The sequence below is a fragment of the Monodon monoceros genome, unplaced genomic scaffold (genome assembly GCF_005190385.1).
Source record: "Monodon monoceros isolate NGI ecotype Baffin Bay Population unplaced genomic scaffold, NGI_Narwhal_1 Super_Scaffold_21, whole genome shotgun sequence".
Classification (NCBI taxonomy): domain Eukaryota; kingdom Metazoa; phylum Chordata; class Mammalia; order Artiodactyla; family Monodontidae; genus Monodon; species Monodon monoceros.
Genome location: NW_021703778.1, coordinates 29,043,637 through 29,065,600, shown reverse-complemented (window position 1 = coordinate 29,065,600; position 21,964 = coordinate 29,043,637). Strand labels below are relative to the sequence as shown.

At 40.9% G+C, this 21,964-nt stretch overlaps 1 protein-coding gene across 4 annotated transcripts in view; it reads right to left on the bottom strand.

The window, feature by feature from the left end:
• Positions 1-21,964, bottom strand: part of LARP4B (La ribonucleoprotein domain family member 4B) — an 87,945-nt gene that overhangs the window by 38,033 nt on the left and 27,948 nt on the right. For 2 of the 4 annotated variants that reach the window (XM_029236946.1, XM_029236945.1), the window contains exons 2-3: positions 20,695-20,829; positions 19,989-20,048 (exon numbers count right to left, since the gene is read on the bottom strand). In XM_029236946.1, the coding sequence (XP_029092779.1) occupies positions 19,989-20,048; positions 20,695-20,775 (141 nt within the window). In that variant the 5' untranslated portion in view covers positions 20,776-20,829. The other 2 variants (XM_029236947.1, XM_029236944.1) reach the window with 2 other exon arrangements.

Genomic DNA, 21,964 nt, shown 5'->3' with positions numbered 1-21,964 from the left:
CACACACACACACACACACACACACACACACACACACACACACACACGGTCCTGGGAGCACCCTGCCTGCAAGCAGCATCCCAGGGCCGCGTGCTCCTCCCCCTCTGCTCGCACCGCAAGGACATGTCCTGTCCTCTCTGCAGCCCGAGGGTTCCCGGACGTCCACCCTGGGCACACTTCATGGCTGACACCTGGCAGTCCTGAGCTCAGCATGGAGCTGCCTGAGAAACATGCAGAAGGAATGAATGTTTAATAACGTAATAACAGAAAATTCTACTTTCCACTATTTGACAACTTGTGCAAGGTTTTATGCCACAGCTGAATGGAACCATATCTGTACACAATTTACTACTTCTAAAGCAGTAAATCAAGTATTAGGGATTTACCAGTTTTGAGCAGTTAACAAGTATTCAAGAGGTACTCTGAGGTGTGACATGGGATGCAAGAACAGAGACATGATTAAGGGGGAACAACATGACAGCTAGCACGAGGGCCTGCTGGGTGACAGGCGCACACCACGCACATACCTGCGTTTAATCCTAACACCCTAGGAGGCAGTGGTCATCACACCCCATTTCACAAGGAAGAAAACCAAGGCAGAGAAAGGTTAAGTAACTTGCCAACAAAAATTATGGTAATTAGAAAACTGTGTTCTAATATCAGGAAAAACAAAACATTTATCAAGAGTTCATTAACTTCATGTAACTCACATGAGAAACAACTTGTACTAAAAATATTTCTTTAAAAATGTAGCTACTCTCTTGCAGTCATAGGGACCTCCAACTGATTATCAACAACTTAAGTTTCATCTGCACAGCTTCCTAAGTCTTATTTTTCCACTGAAAAATCATGGCTAAGCAATGGTTATTAGAACCAGCGGTGAGCTGATTAAAGGCTACATGCTGAAGCCATCCTATACAAATGACCAATGTTACTCTTTGAAGAGTACAGTATCCCCAAATTCTTGACACTCCAAAGAAACTTTCTAAGCCTCTAAATGCTACGCTCCGTTAACAAAAATAAAACCTACCAACTCATAAACTTACATTTTCTGGCCAGGAAACAGAATGGTCCCACTGACGAGTAACTGAGTAGGAACTAGAGTAACTAACACCAGAGGAAGGGAAAGGCACATGGAGAACATAAAATAGGTGAGATAATGGAGGAAAAGAAGCACTCGTTTTCTATTTTAAGTTAGCATGGACTATTCCCGGATTTGCCACTAAGTTTAGTGAGGCTTTACAGTCATGACATCTGTAACTCTGGCTTTTTATTTGTAAAATGGAATAACAGTGGCTACTTAAGACTAGTTTAAAAAGATGTCTGTACAAGCACTTTGAGAACTGGAGTTCTGAACAAAGAGCACTCTCATTAAATGTAGTCTGTCAAATTAGAATACTGTTGGGCACATCTCACAATTGAAAAGCTAATTCAGAACAGTGCACACGTACCTCACCCACGTGTGTAAGAGCAAGACCCATGGGCACTCTACTTGAGGTACAGGCACGGACTCTCGCAGCCAGGTGTCAACCACATCCACTGATGGAAATGATTAGGTAGTGTTTTGCCTCCATAACTACTTAAGGAACAAAACTGATTAACTTGAATGTAACTGTTTCTGGTAAAACTCCCAAATGTGGGCATGGAAAGGAAAGAAAGGAGGTTAATGGATAAATTATAGGATTTAATTTCTACTTGTTTATTTCCATATAATAGGCATAACACTGGAGCCACATCTATCTCCTTACTATTACCATTTTTCTTGCCTAATGCAACAAAAATCACTAAAAATAAACTACTGATTGAATGAATGAGATTTTGCTATTACAAGTATGCAGGTCCAAAGGACAGCTTTAAGAGCAAGGCTAACTTCCTGTTTGTTGAATGTTTCATTTATTACAGAAATTCTAGGAAGATGCTCAAACTAGCTGCCCGTTGCAGGATCATTTGCGAAGGTTCTCCCGAACCAGTGGGGCCTGAGCACTGAGGTCCAAAAAGCTCTGCAGGTGCTTCTGACTAAAAGAAGACAGAACCAAGATTCTGGAGCCAGTTAAAAGCATCAAGTTCTACCTCCCTTAGATGGTTACCGTACAAAAACAGTGGAAAGCACAGATTTTAATGCCTCTACATTCTGCAAGTGTAAACTTCTTAGAAGTGACTTTAAACACCCAATGGGCCAAAAGTTTGTTCCGCTCCAACAAGGGGCTGGTGGTGAGGACAGGATGGATGAAGACTGAGGGAAGCAGCCTCTGGGGGCACGAGGGGAGCAGCCTCTGGGGGCACATGCATCTGATGACCAGCATGCAGGGGTTAGCGCTAACGAGAGTTGACACGTAGGTTCTGGCTTAAATATACTAACCAGTGAACCAAATTCACGTTCTTCAGTTTGGAAATGGTTAAATTGATGTTATACTAACTTATAGCTTTACAATAACATTCAAACGACTGCCAATTGTTTAGGATAAATCTTTGTTAATCTGAGTTAAAAGCAATCAAAATGAAAGATTAACACATCACTGCACAATAATAAGAACTGGTACAGCATACTTACTAACTGTCCACCTCTCTCTTGCCATCCCCAAATAACACCATCTTCTGCCACCGGTAGCTGATAAGGGGGCTCTTCCACCCAGAACAAAGAGCTCTCTAGGTCCTGTGGCTTGCTGTGCAGGCCCTCACTAAATATCCACTCTTCTAATGTGTCTTTCGCAGCTGTATTAGTCCACGGGCAGCCCACTTGACATCCACAACCGTCTGCCAGCCCTTCAGAAAACACCTGTCTTGCCAACTCTGCCATCGGGTAACAGGAAAGTTCATTCAAAAACTGGGAGTACAGTTCCTCTGGGAAGCTCTGCAAATCCCCCTTTGAGGGCTTTTCAGATATGAGTGGTAGAACAGTGTCCTTGCAACCTGGTACTGCTATTTCCTTGCTGTCACCTGGGATGACGGGAATCACCTGCGGACCATCGAGAGGAGCAGCTGAGTATCCGTCCACCTCGGCAGGGTCAACACCAGCCAAGCAGGAGCACCCCGCACGAGCGCCCCCTAACTCCATTCTTCCAAAGATCACCTTTGAACTTCCCACCAAACCCACTTCCCTATGTAACCCAGGTCCCTGCACAGTGGGCCTGGCAGCCCTTTGTCTGAAACGGCGTGCATGTCTACTTGTCCCGCGCAGACCCACACAGCTGATGATGCCGGGACCACTGCCGCCCTCCTTCAGACAAAGCATCTCCTCCTCTTCTCCACCGACCGGCTCTGGTTTTCCCACCCCCAATGCACGTCCATCGGAGGCATAAAAAACTTCTTCAGCTGACTCGGAGAACACCTGCTTCAGTTGCGGGCTCCCACCATTGTCCACAGAGCTCATCTGCACTACTTCTGACTCCCGTGCACCTGGACTCGAACTCTGGTTTAAAGCTGGCACAAGACTAAGATCTTCATATCTGTCGTCATTTACTCTACAAGTTTCATCATTTTTTTCTACTTGATTTGTTTCAAAGTCAGGGTTTTTTGCTACACTAGAACTAACACAAGCCAGCACATCCTGACTGCGCACCACCTTGCATTTTTGTGCATTTGTTTCCCAGTCAAAGGCTGTTTTAGGGTCTGACTGGACACTTCCTATGTCAATTTTACTGGTTTCTCTGTGATTGGCTCTCAGTGACTCTTGTTCAGCATTTTCTAGTCTGTGAGGGTGATTCCCTGAGCTCTTCACACACGTTTCATCCTCTGTTTCACTTTCCTCTTCGGCGCAGGTGGAAATACATGCAGAGGAAATGAAGTCACTCTTGAGCCACCTGGAGCCATAGAGAGACTCGCCGTTTCGGGGCACTTCCTGTGAGTTTCGGAACACTCCCTCCACGTCTGCTGCCTGCACTGCACACGTTACATCACTGATCTGGGCCTTGCTGGCCCTAATGTCTGCACTCAGATGTACCTGACAGGCAGCTCTCCATTCAAAAGCCCTCGAACCACAACCCTCATCTTCAAAAATGCTGATTTCATCCTCATGTTGATAAGATGAACTGTTTTGAGACTGCAAAGACAATTCTGCTTTGTTTGCAAGCTGGCTGCTTCCCACTTCCAAGCTGTAGTCACCCTGGTGCTGCTCCTCAAGCATCACTGGCCCCAGGAGGAACTCAGTGCCCGGATCATCACATCTGTTAGGGGCTGATTCTTGGATATTTGCATGAATAGGAAGACACTCATTTCCAAAGCTCAGTGAAGTGATACATCTTTCTGAACTTAAATTGATTCTATCTAGACTTATGGAAAGGAGACTGTCTGATCTGCTAACATCTAAACTGGAACAATCATTGTCTTTTAGTGGTTTTATAGAGTTATTTTCTCCTTCCTTTTCAGAGTTTAAACTCTGATGTACAGTAGCTGTTATAGCACCAGAATCACCGTGTCTTTCAACGTTTGAAGTGCCATTAATTAAATTAACATGTGAATCAGCCACCTGACCTCCCGGTCCTGAACTGCAGTGCCCTCTCCCTTCTGGGACAGTGCACACACACAGTAGCGAGTCAATGTCTGTGCTGATGTTTAATGTGGGGAGTGTGCCAACATTACATAATACACTCCTTTCTGTGTAATCTTCAGGAAACCTGGTGGAAGTCTTTGCCTGCAGGTCACCGATGTTTACTTTACAGGGTGGGTCACCATCACTCAAAAGTTCAGAACTAGGTTCAGTTTTCTCGTTAAAAGCTTCCTTCCTTTCCCCTGGGAGTGGCCTGCCCTGCAGGGATGGCTCTGCCCGCGGTGCCTCTGACTCCCCTGGCCCTTGGGCAGCATTGTCTGGTGGCCAGGCCCCTCCGCAGACCCCCTTGGAGGTGACAGCTGGACAACTCTCTGGAGCCGCAGCTGTTCCATGCACATGAGCACACAGCTCATCTCCAACGTCCGGGCCGTCAGGGTCAATAACACAAATACTGTAAAACCCGCTCTCTCGTGAATTCCTACATCGTTTGTGGTCACCACAAATAGGATCTCCACCCTCCCTCTCCCCACGATTCAAACCTGCAGAGTTAGCAGCGCTGCCAACCTGAACAGTTACCACTACCTCATTCTCTACTGCAGAGCTTTCCCAGGTGGCTGGGTGACAGCAGGGAGGGTGACTGCCAAGGTCCCGGTGGGAGGGCGCCCGGGAACGTGAGTGGGGTCCCTCACCCTCAGGGAGGCCCCCGCTCAGAGGGGCGCAGGCACCTTCACCACCCCACCCGACAGCAGAGACGTCGGGGTTCTTGTCAGCCTCACCCACACTTTCAGACCCAGTTAAGAACCCAGACGTGGGAGAGGAGACCGAGTTAAGTGGCTGCCCTGGCATTGTACCCTGTCTGTGCACCGGCCTCACAAAAGCCCCGGCCCACACACCGGCCCTGCGTCCCACTCCATGAAGTTCCTCACCTCCAAAGGTACCGAATAATGAAGATAAAGTTTTACTTATCTTGTTCTCTGGTTCCTTCTCCTCCACAGATTTTTCTAACAGGCCAGTTTTTTCACTGTCATTGTCACTACTTAATTCTTTGCTGAAGCAACAACCCATGTTCGAAAGTTCAAAAGCTCACATAAAAATGCTTGTCGCTTTCTGAGCCTCCGCAAGTGCATCTCCCACTAACTTTCTATAGTTTCTGATGAGAAGCCGACACCCAGATCCCAAAAATAACCCTCGCACAGCAGTCACATGTCCCTGCCACTCAAGTCCAAAATCCTAATCACAACAGACCCTGTCCAACAGCCATTCTATTCCACACATTAAAACCCAAATGGCACACGGAATCCAAAGACTGAGAACACAACAAAAAGATTTTCGTATTATTTTTCTTATTCTCATAAACTCAATAAAAAAATAACTAAAATTATTATCCCAGACAGAAGAAGGAATTTCAGACTTCTGCTTTTTCTAGTGTTTCAGCATTCTCTGAATTATATTTCATGGAATGGTGGCAACCAAAGGAGTTAACATGTATATTCCCCAAAGGGAAACAAGTGTAAAAATTTGTTTTTTAAAATTCTTAGGTACTTATAGTTGAATCTAATTTTCTGCCTTAAAGAAATAAAGTCTGTGAGTGTTTGGGAATGATCGTGCCAGGCAAGAAACTGGAATGGTATCTGTTAGAGATGCATGTTGAAATGTTTACGGCAAATGGCACGCTGTTAAATCATACCTGGCCTGAAAATAAAGAAGTAAATACATACAGACATAACACTTTTTAAAACTGTGTGTGCAGAGGGGAGGAAAAAACAAAATAAAAGCAAAATGTGAGGGTGAGAACTGTTCAAGTCAGAATGGGCACACTGAGGTTCATTTTATTACTCTACTTCTGCAGATGTCTGAAAGTTCTAGTTAAGAAAACAGAAAGAGCAAGAGAAAAAGAGAAAGAAAGAAAATCTGCACCTGCCAATCCAATACAGGAATCCCCTCGAAAGCTCCCAAACGAAGCCCTTCTTCGAGCAGTAGGAGCACTGCCACCCTGCACCCTGTGGTCCAGGACCGCTGACACATACAATGGGTCCGAACCTTCTTCAACATCTGTAAGCTTTGTTCTCAGTGTAAGAGATTTTTTTTCTTATTATGATTCAGATGTGCTACTCTGAAAACAAAATAATTCTGTTAACTCCTCTGCAAGGAGATTTTTCTACTTTAATCTACAAGTTATGGCTGGTGTACTACTAACATTTTACAAAACGCTGATATCTTTTATTTTTTTAAATAAATTTATTTATTTATTTTTGGCTACGTTGGGGTCTTCGTTGCTGGGTGTGGGCTTTCTCTAGTTGCGGCGAGCGGGGGCCACTCTTCATTGCGGTGTGCAGGTTTCTCACTGTGGTGGCTTTTTTTATTGCGGAGCATGGGCTCTAGGTGCAGGGGCCTCAGCAGCTGTGGCTCATGGGCTCTTAAGAGCGCAAGTTCAGCAGTTGTGGCGAACGGGCTTAGTTGCTCCGCGGCACATGGGATCCTCCTGGACCAGGGCTCGAACCCGTGTCCCCTGCATTGGCAGGCAGATTCCCAACCACCGCGCCACCAGGGAAGTCCCAATGCTGATATCTTTGACGAAAAAAGTTTAGGAGTTCTACTTAAACATGAAGATAACAGGGACACTTCTAAATGTACATAAACTCAAGGACTGAAACCACAGCAGATGATGGTGATGGTGATGGTGATGGTAGCACTTATGTGCTATAAGAATCTAAGTACACAAATATTTTCATTTTGTCACACATTTATTTGAATTCACACTCCCAACAACCTGGGGTAGATGTATTAACCCCATTCTACCAATAAGGAGGTATGTCTCTATCACTATAGAGTTAAATATCCCTACAAAAAATGGATTCTTCACCCAGGAAGACACAAACCCTTCATATCTGTGACATGGAGTTAAATGGAGCAGGAGTTACAGGGGCAAATTCATAAGCTTATCTGCCTAGGTATGTGTCGGTTAGCTTTTACCATGTGTGTAAGCTTTGGCAAATTATTTAGTCTCTTTTTCTCAGTCTTCTCACTTGTAAAATGAGTTGTCGTGATGCTATTAAGTAAAATACTTAGAATCAAACCCCAACATCACTTCAAACTCCTCATAATCTGACCCCAGCCCACCTCTATAATTGCCTCTCACTCTAAGATGCCATCCCCCTCAGCTCCTCTATTTCATCTAAAAAAAACCCAACTGGGAACTCCCTGGTGGTCCAATGGTTAGGACTCAGTGCTTTCACTGCTGAGGGCCTGGGTTCAATCCCTGGTTGGGGAACTAAGATACGTTAGTTTGGCAAGCCTCGCAGCACAGCCAAAAAATAAAATAAAATATAAATAAATTAATTAAAAAACCCCAACTGAATAACCCTGGCATATCCTATCTTTGCTCAAACTGTTATCAGGTCTCCTCCCCCCAATTTCCAAATCTCACCATCCTTTATAAGGCCACCCCTCTCAATTTTGCAAAACGACTCTCTCCTATCCCCACACACTGCCCACTCTTCAAGCCCCTGGGAAAGCATCCTAATAGCAAGTCAGTGTCTGCACCATCGACGCAAAGTGGGGGAATCTACAGGCTCTCTAAAAGAATTAAAAGATGCAGGGCTTCCCTGGTGGCGCAGTGGTTGAGAGTCCGCCTGCCGATGCAGGGGACGCAGGTTTGTGCCCCGGTCCAGGAAGATCCCACATGCCGTGGAGCGGCTGGGCCCATGAGCCATGGCCGCTGAGCCTGCGCGTCCGGAGCCTGTGTTCCGCAACGGGACAGGCCACAGAAGTGAGAGGCCCGCGTACCACAAAAAAAAAAAAAAAAAAAAGATGCAAACACAAAATTTTAAAGATATGTCCATGTTTGCATGTAGGTTTAAGAGTGCAGTGGTGCTATGTGACAACACCTAAATTCACCTAATTTACTGAGAAAAGAACTGGATCTAAAACGTCATAAATTCATTCAAGCCCAGTGAAGGCCAGGTGACATCAAGGTGCACCACAGAAACGAATCAACAAAAGCAGTAAGAAGTTATTCACTCGAAATTCTGCAGTTTAGGTTGTGGTAAACTCAAAGAAATTCTGGGTAACTAGTACCACAAGTACTTGGTGAAAGAGCTTTTAGTTTCAGCAAAACATCACCTGCCAGACTAAATGAATGTCATTAATTTGCATTCTATAGGTTTGAGCAATCAAGTTTTATATTTGTATAAGAATTCTTATTACATGCAATAAGAATTTATCAGTAGTTCTATGTTATTAAAAAGACAATTTAAATCAATGACAACCTGGAAAAAGTTCTCACATAAAAGGTTATGAGAAAATGTGGGGAAGGGGAGTAAGAAAATGCAGATCTTTTAGAATGTGTTTCAGCTTATATGACGACCAGTCTAAAGCAAGTAGATACAGTTATGGGTCAACATACTTGAAAACCAGGGTAACCACAAATCAGAAACATAAAACAGATTCACAAAAACCAAAAAGAAAGGAACTCGAGCATAATACAAAAGAAAACCAACAAACCACAAAAGGAAAAAGAAGAAATACAAAATTAACTGGAAAACAAGATTTAAAATGGCAATAAATAATACTAATCAATGATTACTTTAAATGTCAATGGACTAAATGTTCCAATCAAAAGACAGAGTGGCAGGGCTTCCCTGGTGGCACAGTGGTTGAGAGTCCACCTGCCGATGCAGGGGACGCGGGTTCGTGCCCCGGTCCGGGAAGATCCCACATGCCACGGAGCGGCTGGGTCCATGAGCCATGGCCGCTGAGCCTGCGTGTCTGGAGCCTGTGCTCTGCAACAGGAGAGGCCACAACAGTGAGAGGCCTGCGTACCACAAAAAAAAATAATAAAGACAGAGGGGCAGATTGAATAATAAAATAAGGACCTACAATATGCTGCCTACAGATCACTTTAGGGCAAAAGTCACATATGGACTGGAAGTGAGGAGACAGAAAAAGTCATTTCATGCAAATGGAAATGACAAGAAAGTGAGGGTAGCAATACTCATATCACACAAAATAGACTTTAAAACAAAAGCCATAAAGAAAGACAAAGCCGGACACTATATAATGATAAAACCATCAACAGAAGGAGTGGATATCATACTTGTTAACATATATGCACCCAACATAGGAGCACCTAAATACATAAAACAAATACAACAGACATAAAGGGAAAATTTGATGGGAATATAATAAAAGTAGACTTTAACACTCCACTGACATCAATGGATAGATCTTCTAGATAGAAGATAAATAAGGCAATGAAGATTCTGAATGACACATCAGAATAGTTAGATTTAGTTGATATTTCCAGGACACTGCATCCAAAAAAACCCCAGAATACACATTCTTTTTAAGTATGCATTGAACATTCTCTAGGGTACAAAACAAACCTCAACAAATTTAACAGTATAAAAATTACTTCAAGCATCTTTGCTGATCACAACAGCATGAAACTAGAAATTCACCACAGAAAGAGAAACAAGAAAAAAAACAATTACATGGAGACTAAACAACATGCTACTAAGAAACCAATGGGTCAACAATGAAATCAAAGAGAAAATTTAAAAAATACCTCGAGACAAATGACAATGAAAACACAACCGTACAAAATCTATGGGATGCAGAAAAAGCAGTTCTAAGAGGGAAGTTCATAGCGATACAGGACTTCCTCAAAAAAAACAAGAAAAATCTCAAATAAACAACCTAACCTACCACCTAAAGAATCAGAAAAAGAACAAATGGAACCTAGTGCTGGCAGGAGGGAGGAAATAATAAAGATCAGAGAGGAAATAAATAGAGAGTAAGAAAAAAAAAAACAGAAAAAAATCAATAAAACCAAGAGCTGGTTTGTTGGGGTTTTTTTTGCGGTACGTGGGCCCCTCACCGCTACGGCCTCTCCTGCTGCGGAGCACAGGCTCCAGACGCGCAGGCCCAGTGGCCATGGCCCATGGGCCCAGCCGCTCCGCGGCATGTGGGATCTTCCTGGACCAGGGCACGAACCCGTGTCCCCTGCATCAGCAGGCTGACTCTCAACCACTGTGCCACCAGGGAAGCCCAGAGCTGGTTTTTTGATAGGTTAAACAAAAGCAACAAACCTCTGGCCAAGCTCACCAAGAAGAAAAGAGAAGGGATCCAAATAAACAAAATAAGAAATGAAAGAGGAGAAACAACAACCAACACCACAGATTTTTATGGTATTTTAACAAAATACCATAAAAAATTATGAACAGTTATACGCCAACAAAATGGACAACTCAGAAGAAATGGACAAGTTTCTAGAAACATACAGCCCACCAAAACTGAATCAAGAAGAAATATAATTTGAACAGACAAATCACTAGATGTGAAACAGAATCTGTAATAAAAAAAAAAATTCCCTGCAAACAAAAGTCCAGGACTGGATGGCTTCTCTGGGGAATTCTACCAAATGTACAAAGAAGAACTTATACCTATACTTCTCAAACTCTTCCAAAAGACTGAAAAGAAGGAAACACTCCCAAAGTCATTTTATGAAGCCACCATCACCCTGATAATAGAACCATACCAAAAAAAGAAAATTACAGGCCAACATCTTTCATAAATAAAGATGCAAAAATCCTCAACAAAATATTAGCAAACCAAATAAAACAGCACATAAAAAGGATTACACACCATGATCAAGTTGAATTCATTCCAAGGTCACATGGATGGTTCAACACATACAAATCAATCAATGTGATACACCACATCAACAAAAGACAAAAAACACATGATCATCTCAATAGGTACAGGAAAAGCATTTGATAAAATTCAACATCCACTCGGGATAAAAACTCTTCCCAAAGTGGGTACAGAAGGAACATATCTCAACATAATAAAAGTCACATGACAAACCCATAGCCAACATAACACTAAACAATGAAAAGCTGAAAGTGGGACTTCCCTTGTGGCACAGTGGTTAGGAATCCATCTGCCAATGCAGGGGACATAGGTTTGAGCCCTGGTCTGGGAAGATCCCACATGCTGCAGAGCAACTAAGCCTGTGCGCCACAACTACTGAGCCTGCACTCTACAGAGCCCACGAGGCACAACTACTGAGCCCACGTGCCTAGAGCCCATGCTCCACAACAAGAGAAGCCATGGCAATGAGAAGCCCGTGAACCGCAATGAAGAGTGGCCCCAGCTCACAACTAGAGAAAGCCCACGTAGCAATGAAGATCCAACACAGCCAAAAATAAATAATATTTTTTAAAAAAGAAAGAAAAGCTGAAAGCCTTCCCATTAAATTCTCAAACAAGCCGAGGATGCCCACTATCACCACTTCTATTCAACATAGTATTGGAATTCCTCACCATAGCAATTAGACAAGAAAAATAAAAAGTATCCAGACTAGAAGGGAAGAGGTAAAATTATCATTATATGCAGATGACATGATACTCTATATGGAAAACCCTAAAGACTCCACACAAAAACTATTAGAAGTGATCAATGAACTGAGCAAGGTAGCAGGATACAAGATTAATATGCAGAAATCTGTTGCACTTCTTTACACTAACAATGAAATATCAGAAACAGAAAGTAAAAAAGCAATCTCGCTTAAAACTGCATACAAAAAATAAAGAAAAAAGAAAAAACCTAAATAAACCTAGGAATAAACCTAAACAAGGAGGTGAAAGATTTATGCACTGAGACCTATAAAACACTGATACAGGAAATCAAAAATGATTCGAGGAGATGGAAAGATATGCCATGCTCTTGGATTGGAAGAATTAATACAGTTAAAATGGCCATACTAACCAAAGCAATCTACAGATTTAATGTGATCCCTATTGAATTACCCATGACATTTTTCACAGAACTAGAACAAATAATCCTAAAATCTGTGTGGAACCATGAATAACCCAGAATTGCCAAAGCAATTCTGGAAAGTACAGAGGAAAAAGGAACAAAGTACAAAGCTGTAGGCATAACCCTTCCAGACTTCACACAATACTACAAAGCTACAGTAATCAAAACAGCATACTATTGGCACAAAAACAGACGTACAGATCAATGTAACAGAACAGAGAACCCAGAAATAAACCCACACACCTATGGACAATTAATGTTCAACAAAGGAGGAAGAATATACAATGGAGAAAAGACAGTCTCTTCAGCAAGTGGTGTTGGGAAAGCTGGACAGCCACACCTAAATTAATGAAGGTAGAACACTCCCTCACACCATACACACAAAAAAACTCAAAACGGCTTAAAGACTTAAATGTAAAACATGACAACATAAAACTCCCAGAAGAGAGCATAAACAAAATATTCTCTGACATCAATCATAACAGTTTTCTTAGGTTGGTCTCCCAAGGCAAAAGAAATAAAAGCAAAAACAAACAAATGGGACCTAATCAAACTTAAAAGTTTTTGCACAGCAAAGGAAACCATAAACAAAACAAAAACACAACCTACAGAATGGGAGAAAATATTTGCAAATGATGCAACTGACAAGGGCTTAATTTCCAAAATACAGAAACAGCTCCTACACCTCAGTAACAAAAAAACAAACAGGCCAATCAAAAAATGGGCAGAAGATCTAAATAGACATTTCTCCAAAGAAGACATACAGATGGCCAACAGGAACATGCAAAACTACAATGAGGTATCACCTCACACTGGTCAAAATGGCCACCATCAAAAAGCCTACAAATAATAAATGCTGGAGAGGGGGTGGAGAAAAGGGAATGCTCCTACATTGTTGGTGGGAATGTAAATTGGAGCAACCACTGTGGAAAACAGTATGGAGGTTTCTCAAAAAAACTAAAAATAGAGTTACCATATGATCCAGTAATCTCACTCCTGGGCATATAACTGGAAAAGATAAAAGCTCTAATTCGAAAAGACACACACACCCCAAGCGGCACTATTTACAACAGCCAAGATATGGAATCAACCTAAATATCTACTGACAGATGAATAATAAGATGTGGTACATATCTATATATAATGGAATACTACCCAGCCACAAAAAAGAATGGAATAATGCCATGTGCAGCGACATGGATGGACCTAGAGATTACCATACGAAGTGAAGAGGTCAGAGAGAGACAAATATATCATTTATATGTGGGATCCAAAATATGGTACAAATGAACTTATTTTATAAAACAGAAATAGACTCACAGACATAGAAAACAAACTTATGGTTACCAAAGGGGAAAGGTGGGGAGGGATAAATTGGGAGTATGGGATTAACAGATGCACACTGCCATATATCAAATAGATAAACAACAGGTTTTACTGTATAGCATAGGGAACTATATTCAATATCTCGTAATAAACTATAATGGAAAAGGATAGAAAAAAGAATATAGATATATACATACATATGTATAACTGAATCACTTTGCTATACATCTGAAACTAACACAATATTGTAAATCAACTGTACTTCAATAAAATAAATAAACATAAAAAATGAATTACGCAAGTGTAGGATTGAGAAAAGCAAAAAAAAAGGTTATGAGAGGTCAAGCAAACTGGTGAACTAGGAAGCTCCAGGCTCTCATTCCTTCACAGAAATATCATGAAAAAAACAGAAGTTTCTGAACACACTTGGTAGGAGCTCTGAAAAACAATCACAGTTTACAGCAACTAAGCAAAGAAACAATCAAGAAAAGGCTGTGCTCGACATGGCAGGAACGTTTTGTGGTGTGGTGTGACCTTGGTCTGGGGTGGCAGCAGCCCAGGTCCCAGATCCCCTCCAGGAGCCAGAGGGAGCAGGGTAAACCTTACTTGCAAATTAGTGTGTCCATCTGTTCTGTCTTAGCTGGAGGCTACCTAAAGGACGGACTTGCCTCTCCTATCTCACATAACTCAGAACACAAATGGGAAAAGTGGGGAATTCCCTGGCAGACCAGTGGTTAGGACTCAATGCTTTCACTGCTGGGGTCCAGCTTCGATCCCTGGTCAGGGAACTATGATCCTGCAAACTGCACAGTGCAGCCAACAAAAAAAAGGCGGGGGCAAAGTGTCAGGCACTGCTCATAAAAGCTATAAGGTGACTACAAACCCACACATGCCAGGGCAGAAGATGACACACAGAGACATGCAAGAACCACCTAAAGCCCCTAGAAGAGGCTGGAGTGTAACTCCAGGAAATTAGGACACTCAAAAGCAGCCATGTATATGGGGAATTCAGAAAGCTACAACCAGGCAAGATGTGTGCTCAAAAACATCCTGAGAAGACCTTCAGCTTTCACTTCAGACTGATCCCTAGTCTCCAAGGAAGTTGAGCTACTCAGTGAGGGACTGTCCCAGCACAAAGCCAGTCTACAAAGACTGGGAGAGGCAGCTCTACTCCCTCTCACTGGGGGGAGGGTTGGGGGGGGGGGGCAGGAGGGGGCCACCAGGCAGGGCAGTGCTGGACTGACTGTCTGCTTCAACTCACGACATTCAAGGAATCTCTGTGAAAATATCAGTTGAACACAAGCAAAAGGAACAGAGACATCACTGAATACACATGACAAGGAATGGTCTTTACAAAAATAGTTTGGAAAAGTCTCAAAACCATGAGACTACCATAGTCTTCAACAACAGTGACAACAAACAGCAAACCCTGGGTAAGAAGTGAATCTGACGTTCAAAGTTAACACATTACAAACGTAATCAAATGCCCACTTTTCAACAACAACAAAATCACAAGGCATACAAAGAAACAGGAAAACACAGCTCATTCAAAGGAACAAAATCAACTGTCCCTGAGAAAACTCAGACATGGAACTTACTAGATGAAGACTTTAAACAATCATCTTAACTATGCTCAAAGAGCTAAGGAAAAGACATGAACAAGGAACTAAAGTTAATCAGGAAAACAAAATGTGAATGAAATGAGAATATCAACAAAGAGACAGGAACTGTAAAAAAGAACCAAACAAATATTTCAGAGCTGAGAAGTACAATAACTGAATTGAAAATTTCACTAGAGGGGCTCAATAGCAGACTTGGACAGGCAGAAGAAAGAATCAGCAAATTTGAAGACAGGACAATTAACATACACATTGTGGGAGTCCCAGGATGAGAAGAGAGGAAGGGTAAGAGAGAATATTTGAAGAAATAATGGCCAAAAATTTCCCAAATTTAATGAAATCCATGAATTTACAAATCTCCACAAACTTCAGGTAGGATAAACCCGGAGACCTATACCAACACACATTACGATTAAACTGTCAAAAGACAAAGAAAGAAGCTTAAAAGCAGCAAGAGAAAAGTGACTCATCAAGTACAAGAGATCCTCAATAAGATTATCAACCAATTTATCATTAGAAACCTTGCAGGCTAGAAGGCAGCGAGATGAAGGAAAAGTGCTGAAAGAAAAAAAACTGAGAATTCTTTATCCACCAAAACTGTCCTTCAAAAATGAAGGACAGGGGCTTCCCTGGTGGCACAGTGGTTGAGAGTTCGCCTGCCGATGCAGGGGACATGGGTTTGTGCCCCGGTCTGAGAGGATCCCACATGCCGCGGAGCGGCTGGGCCCGTTAGCCATGGCCGCTGAGCCTGTGCGTCCCGAGCCTGTGCTCCGCAACGGGAGAGGCCACAACAGTGAGAGGCCCGCGTACCGCAAAAAAAAAAAAAAAAATGAAGGGCATTCACTTCATTTTTGACATTCCCTGGAATGTTAAAGGAGGGACATTCCCTGGGAAAGGACATTAGCAGATAAACAAAAGCCAAAGAATTTAAAAGGCAAATGCATAAAAACAAGCATAAATCTATGGTATTGGGCACATAATAATAAGATATAATTTGTGACACCAGAAATGGAGGTGGGGAGTTAGAACTTTATAAGAGAAGAGTTTCTGCATGCTGAGGTTATTAAGTAGGCAACTTAAATTTGATAGTTATAACTTCTGGATGTTATATGTAATCCCCATGGTACCACAAAGATATATGATATACACAAAGATAAGTTTTTAGGATGAATGACTAAATTATCAATTATGCCATGTTGATGTTAACAAAATTTCTTTTCAATTTAAATAAAGTATGACTTGCAGAGAACTATCAACGAGCTACATTACATAGATCCTGCCCGAATGGGTCTTAAAACTCCCATGACAAAGCATACACATTTGAAACATTTAATTAATAACACAGAACATAATTTATTAAATAAATTTTAATCAAATATACATATAAGGAAGTAATACAGGTGACTATGAAAAAGATGAATCAGTGAAGCTAACAGTTATAACTGAGAATGCCCTTGAAGGACCATAAAACTTCTAAGATGGGCAAAAAAATTACAGAAGGAAAAAAAAGTATTAGAGTTGATTTTATTCTAAATGGCAGCTCAGTTACTTTTTAACTGTAATTTTTAATTTTAGGTAACTCAGTTACCTAATCCACATAAACAATAGTAGCTTTAATATTCTTTTCTGTGTAATAAAAACAATAAAAAAATCTATTTGTTTATTCCAGATTTACATCTCAGGGCCTAACCTCTCTAATCAGGTCCAACTGGCACTGATGACCCACTTCACTGCTCACTTAAATTTATACCAGGTGGATTTTCCCTCCACAAACCTTTCCTTCTCCAGTTTCTTCCATCTCAAAATAAATGAAACCACCATCCATTAAGTTGCTCAACTATCCTTGATTTACTTTTCCCTCACCCTAACCCCTAAATCCAATCCATAAATGGTGCCATTGAATCCACCTCCAGAGTAAATCTGAAATCCATTCATTCTTAGTCTAAGCCACCATCATTTCTCACCTTACTTAACAGCTTTTTAATTTGGTTTCCATACTTCTATACTTGGCTCACTACAATACATTCTATTAATATAATAAGGTCAAAATAATCTTCTTAAAATATAAGTCATGCTATTCCCCACCTAAAATCCTCTAGCTCTATCCCAAATTAATTTCAACCACTTAGAGCCAATGCAAATAGTTCCCAAATGGTTGACAAGAGCAAGGTTTTGTCTCTCGTATTACTTTCTACTTGTTTCTCTTTCTAAAGGAAGTAACAGATGCCAAAGAGGAAGTTCTCTTCTCGAGTTGGCTCTGAAGCCAGGTTGCCTAGGTTCAAATCCTGGACAGCTGAGCAATCTTGGGGAAATTACTTAAGCCTCTCTGGGTCTCAGTTTCCCCTAGCTAAGATCACTTTTTGGCTGATTGGCTAAACTTGTAAATAGTTACTACTCAATAAGGGTAGTATATTATAGGGGGAGGGAGCAGGGAGCTGTATAATAAACAACTGGTATTACCAATGGATAAATGCAAACCTGCTCCTTAATTATCCAGACATTTATTTCGGGATCACTATGGCCATTCTCCTCCTACTTACACTGCATCCAACTTTGGGGGGAACACTAAACCTTAAAGAAAATGGTTCCTAAATTAGACTACTAAGCACATTCACCTTCCAGTCATACAACTGCAGACCACTGAGGATCAGCACTCAGAGCCACCACACCAATTATGCTATCCACACACTTAGGTGCACCATGATAACGCTGGTTAGAAAAATGTTCAAAGCAATGCCATTTATAATAGCAGGAAAAAGAGAAACAAGTTAAGTAAATGTACCCAAAAACCCAACAGCTAAAGAAGTGACGGCAAATCAACATAAAGAAAATACTACAGGGCAAGTACAAGGGGATATATAGATGAAATCTGCTATGGGGGAAAACATGAGGTGAAATATATATATATTGATTACAACTTCATAAAAGTTGTAATGGATTTCTTTTATTTTCTATAAAATGCAAGTTTGTTTTAAAGTTTTAAAGAACATACATGTTGTGAGCCCAGACGGTCTCTTATGGTCCCTTCCAGCTCTAGTATTTAATGATCCTATGAAAACCTCAAGTGTGCAATACCTTGAAAAACTGATAAATAGTATACACACATTACAATATCAGGTGTCAGAGATGTGCTCTACCCAAGAGACTCCAGGGGTACTGGGTTGCAGGACTGGACCAAGACCTAGTCATATAATATTCTATGGTAGTACCTTGACCCTTTAAAATGACAAAGCATGTGTAGGCAGTACTAGTTGCAAATTATTTCGCCACAGAAATGAAATATTGAAATCTGGTTAAAGTGTTACACTTCTTTTCCACACAGGTCTCTCTCAGTTATTTTCCACAAAGTAATTTTAAAAAGCAAGCAAAGAAACACCAAACCAAAACCCACCCATAGAATCCAAATATCTAGTTTTATGCCCTGAAATATGTTTTAAAGATGTTTGAATATTATATTGGACCGCAAATCAACCAAGAGGAAGAGGGAGATTTGATCTGAAAACAATTATTTTAATCCATCAATGATTTCTGTATAAGTCTTATATTTGGATTTTGAAGTACTTAAGATATTATAAAATTCACGTAAAAAATCAATGTAAAGTACAATATGCAAAAAACCCTACATACATAATAGAATAACAACAATGAAACAAAGTATATTGGAGGGGGTCCCTCATTTTTTAAAATTCTGCCTTACTAAAAATAGATCAACAGGGACTTCCCTGGTGGCGCAGTGGTTAAGAATCTGCCTGCCAATGCAGGGGACACGGGTTTGAGCCCTGGTCTGGGAAGATTTCACATGCTGCGGAGCAACTAAGTCCGCACCACAACTACTGAGCCTGTGCTCTAGAGCCCATGAGCCACAACTACTGAGCCCACGTGCCACAACTACTGAAGCCCACATGCCTGGAGCCTGTGCTCCACAACAAGAGAAGCCACCGCAGTGAGAAGCCCGCTCACCGCAACAAAGAGTAGCCCCCGCTCGCCACAACTAGAGAAAGCCCGCGTGCAGCAATGAAGACCCAATGCAGCCAAAAATAAATAAATAAATAAATACATTTATTTTTTTTTTTAAAAGATCAACAATCCAATCCCCGTCTTTAGTTTCTACATGAGCTGCTTATATTTTCGGGGTGTAGATGAGGTTGACTATAAATTTAGTAAGATTACTTTTAAAAATTTACTTTCACTTTAAAAAAAAGACTTACTTTTAAAATTTTGTAGGATTTATGAGATCACTTAGAGGACTGCCAAGCTAAATGCGCCTGACTCCAAATGCACCTGACATACGCAAATGCAAACGGTGTAAAGCAGGATTTAAAAACCAGTGGATCTCTATTTCCTTATTCTTTCATTAATCACAGCTAAAATGTGAAATCAATTTTCTTACTAAAAGCTTACTATCACTTTTGTGCTTTAAGGAACACAGGCTATTAAAACGTAAAGTTAATCATATACATACAATAGATGATCAGTGAACCATTAAAAACACTGTGAAGAATACATGAAATTAAATTAATACACATGGCACACTGCTGTCTGTAGAACTATACACATACACACACACACAAGCCAGAAAAGGATATACAGTACTGACATATAGTGTACCCAGGTGGTGGTTCCCCCCACTCTCTTTTTGGGGAACACTGACATTTTCTAATTTTTTTTATAATTAATATTTGTTGTTAGGCAATATCTGTGAGCCTCAGCTGTGATTAATCTCTGAACTGAATTACCTGACTCAAAGCTGGGATGGAGCTTGTCTGAGAAGTGGTTTGAGATATGGGACCATTCATCTGTAAAATCGAAAACACCAAACACACCATCACAACAGTGTAAAGAAACATATTTTCAAACCATAGTAATTTAGCAAAACAAAACCCACTGAGAAAAGCAAATTTTTACATGACAAAGAAATTCAATGAGATATTCAAAATGATGTAGGAGCCTTGAAATTTAAAATATTTTGAAATTTTGACTGAACACCATTAAGTAAAATTCCTTGTAGTTTCCACAGGGAAAATTAAGAAAACCTACTTTTCCCAATGTCATTTAGAAACTTTAAATATTATTGCTTGACATGATAAAATCTTACAATAAACAAATGCACTCAAAATTAAAAACTTACATAATTCTAATTAACTCTTTAAATAAATACCACTACAATGACTATAATGTTATTAAACTATTTACAAATCACTGCATTTTTCTTGGTGATTTTAAATCCAAAGCTTTAAGTATTCAGAGCTATAAATGACATCTGTTTTCTCTATCACTTTGAAACTGCTAATATCCTCTACTAAGCAACCCCTAAATTTACTCAGAATATAACACCTATATTTCAGCATGAAATATGCTAGTGTTCCGAGTGTACTGTAGGATCTGTTATCAGAAGAGAAGAGAGGTACACCAGGCCAGTGTTGGCCTTGGATGCCCACTCACCAGATGAGCGCTGTCTTTGCCTTCCTGGACTCGCTGGCCCTGAGGTTCAGCCACGACCTTAGCGTCCTGATCAGAAGTCATGAGCTGTTTACTTTGTGGCTCCACTGGGAGAAGTTTAATGCTAGCTGTAGGATGCTGTAAAACAAGAGACAGTAAATTGGTAACTTGAGGTGCAGAGTGTAATTAATTCTAAAATGATATTATTAAGCAGTTTTAAAAGCTTCAAGTTTTCCAGGACATACGTTTATCCCTCTGGAGTCTAAGTAGTTTAAAGAAATTTGCCCATAATTTCCACCTTACGCACCCAAGAAATAATACTTGTTTTTTACTAAGTTTCTTCTTCACACTGATTTGGTAACCATGATAATATCCTAAGACTTAGAAACTAAATGCTAACATATCCAAGCCCACTCATGTTCAGAAAGTTATTTTTTAAAAACAGAAAATTACAAAATTAATAGAACTCCAATTTGGGATTGATGAATCCCAAATATATATATATATGTATATATATATATGGGTTTTTTTTTTTTTAAACATCTTTATTGGGGTATAATTGCTTTACAATGGTGTGTTAGTTTCTGCTTTATAACAAAGTGAATCAGTTATACATATATATGGTTTTTGACCAGCCCCATTAATTTCATTCTGTTCCAGGAAAACAGCTGTCAGGAGAAATAAACAATAATTCATTTAAAAGGAATCCCTTCGCAATTTCTGAACCAAAGAAACCAAAAACAGTCTAAACAGGGCACAAGTATGCAAAGCAGCCTCTGCAAAGCATTCACTGAGCTCAGAAGCTGGACATTGAACTTCACATACAGTATCTCATTTGATTTTCCCAAATGGCTTATGAAGTAACTCTGGCTCAGAAGGGATAATAGTCTGCATGATTTCATATTATGAGTATCAGAACCAAGATTCTCAGACATCCAGGTGTGGCTTCAGGCACTCCCTCTTTTCACTGTAAACTACACTGCTTCACAAGATAAAAAAGTTGATTTAACCCAGATTTTTCAGGCTGCTTCTGAAAACACATAGTATCCAAGTGGCAGATAGAGAAATTTAAAAGCTAACTGTTCTTGTCTCGCCAGGTAACCATGTAGGTTTTTTTTTTGCGATACGCGGGCCTCTCACTGCTGTGGCCTCTCCCGCTGCGGAGCACAGGCTCTGGACTCAGAGGCTCAGCGGCCATGACTCGCACACGGGCCCAGCCGCTCCGCAGCATGTGGGATCTTCCCGGACCGGGGCACGAACCCGTGTCCCCTGC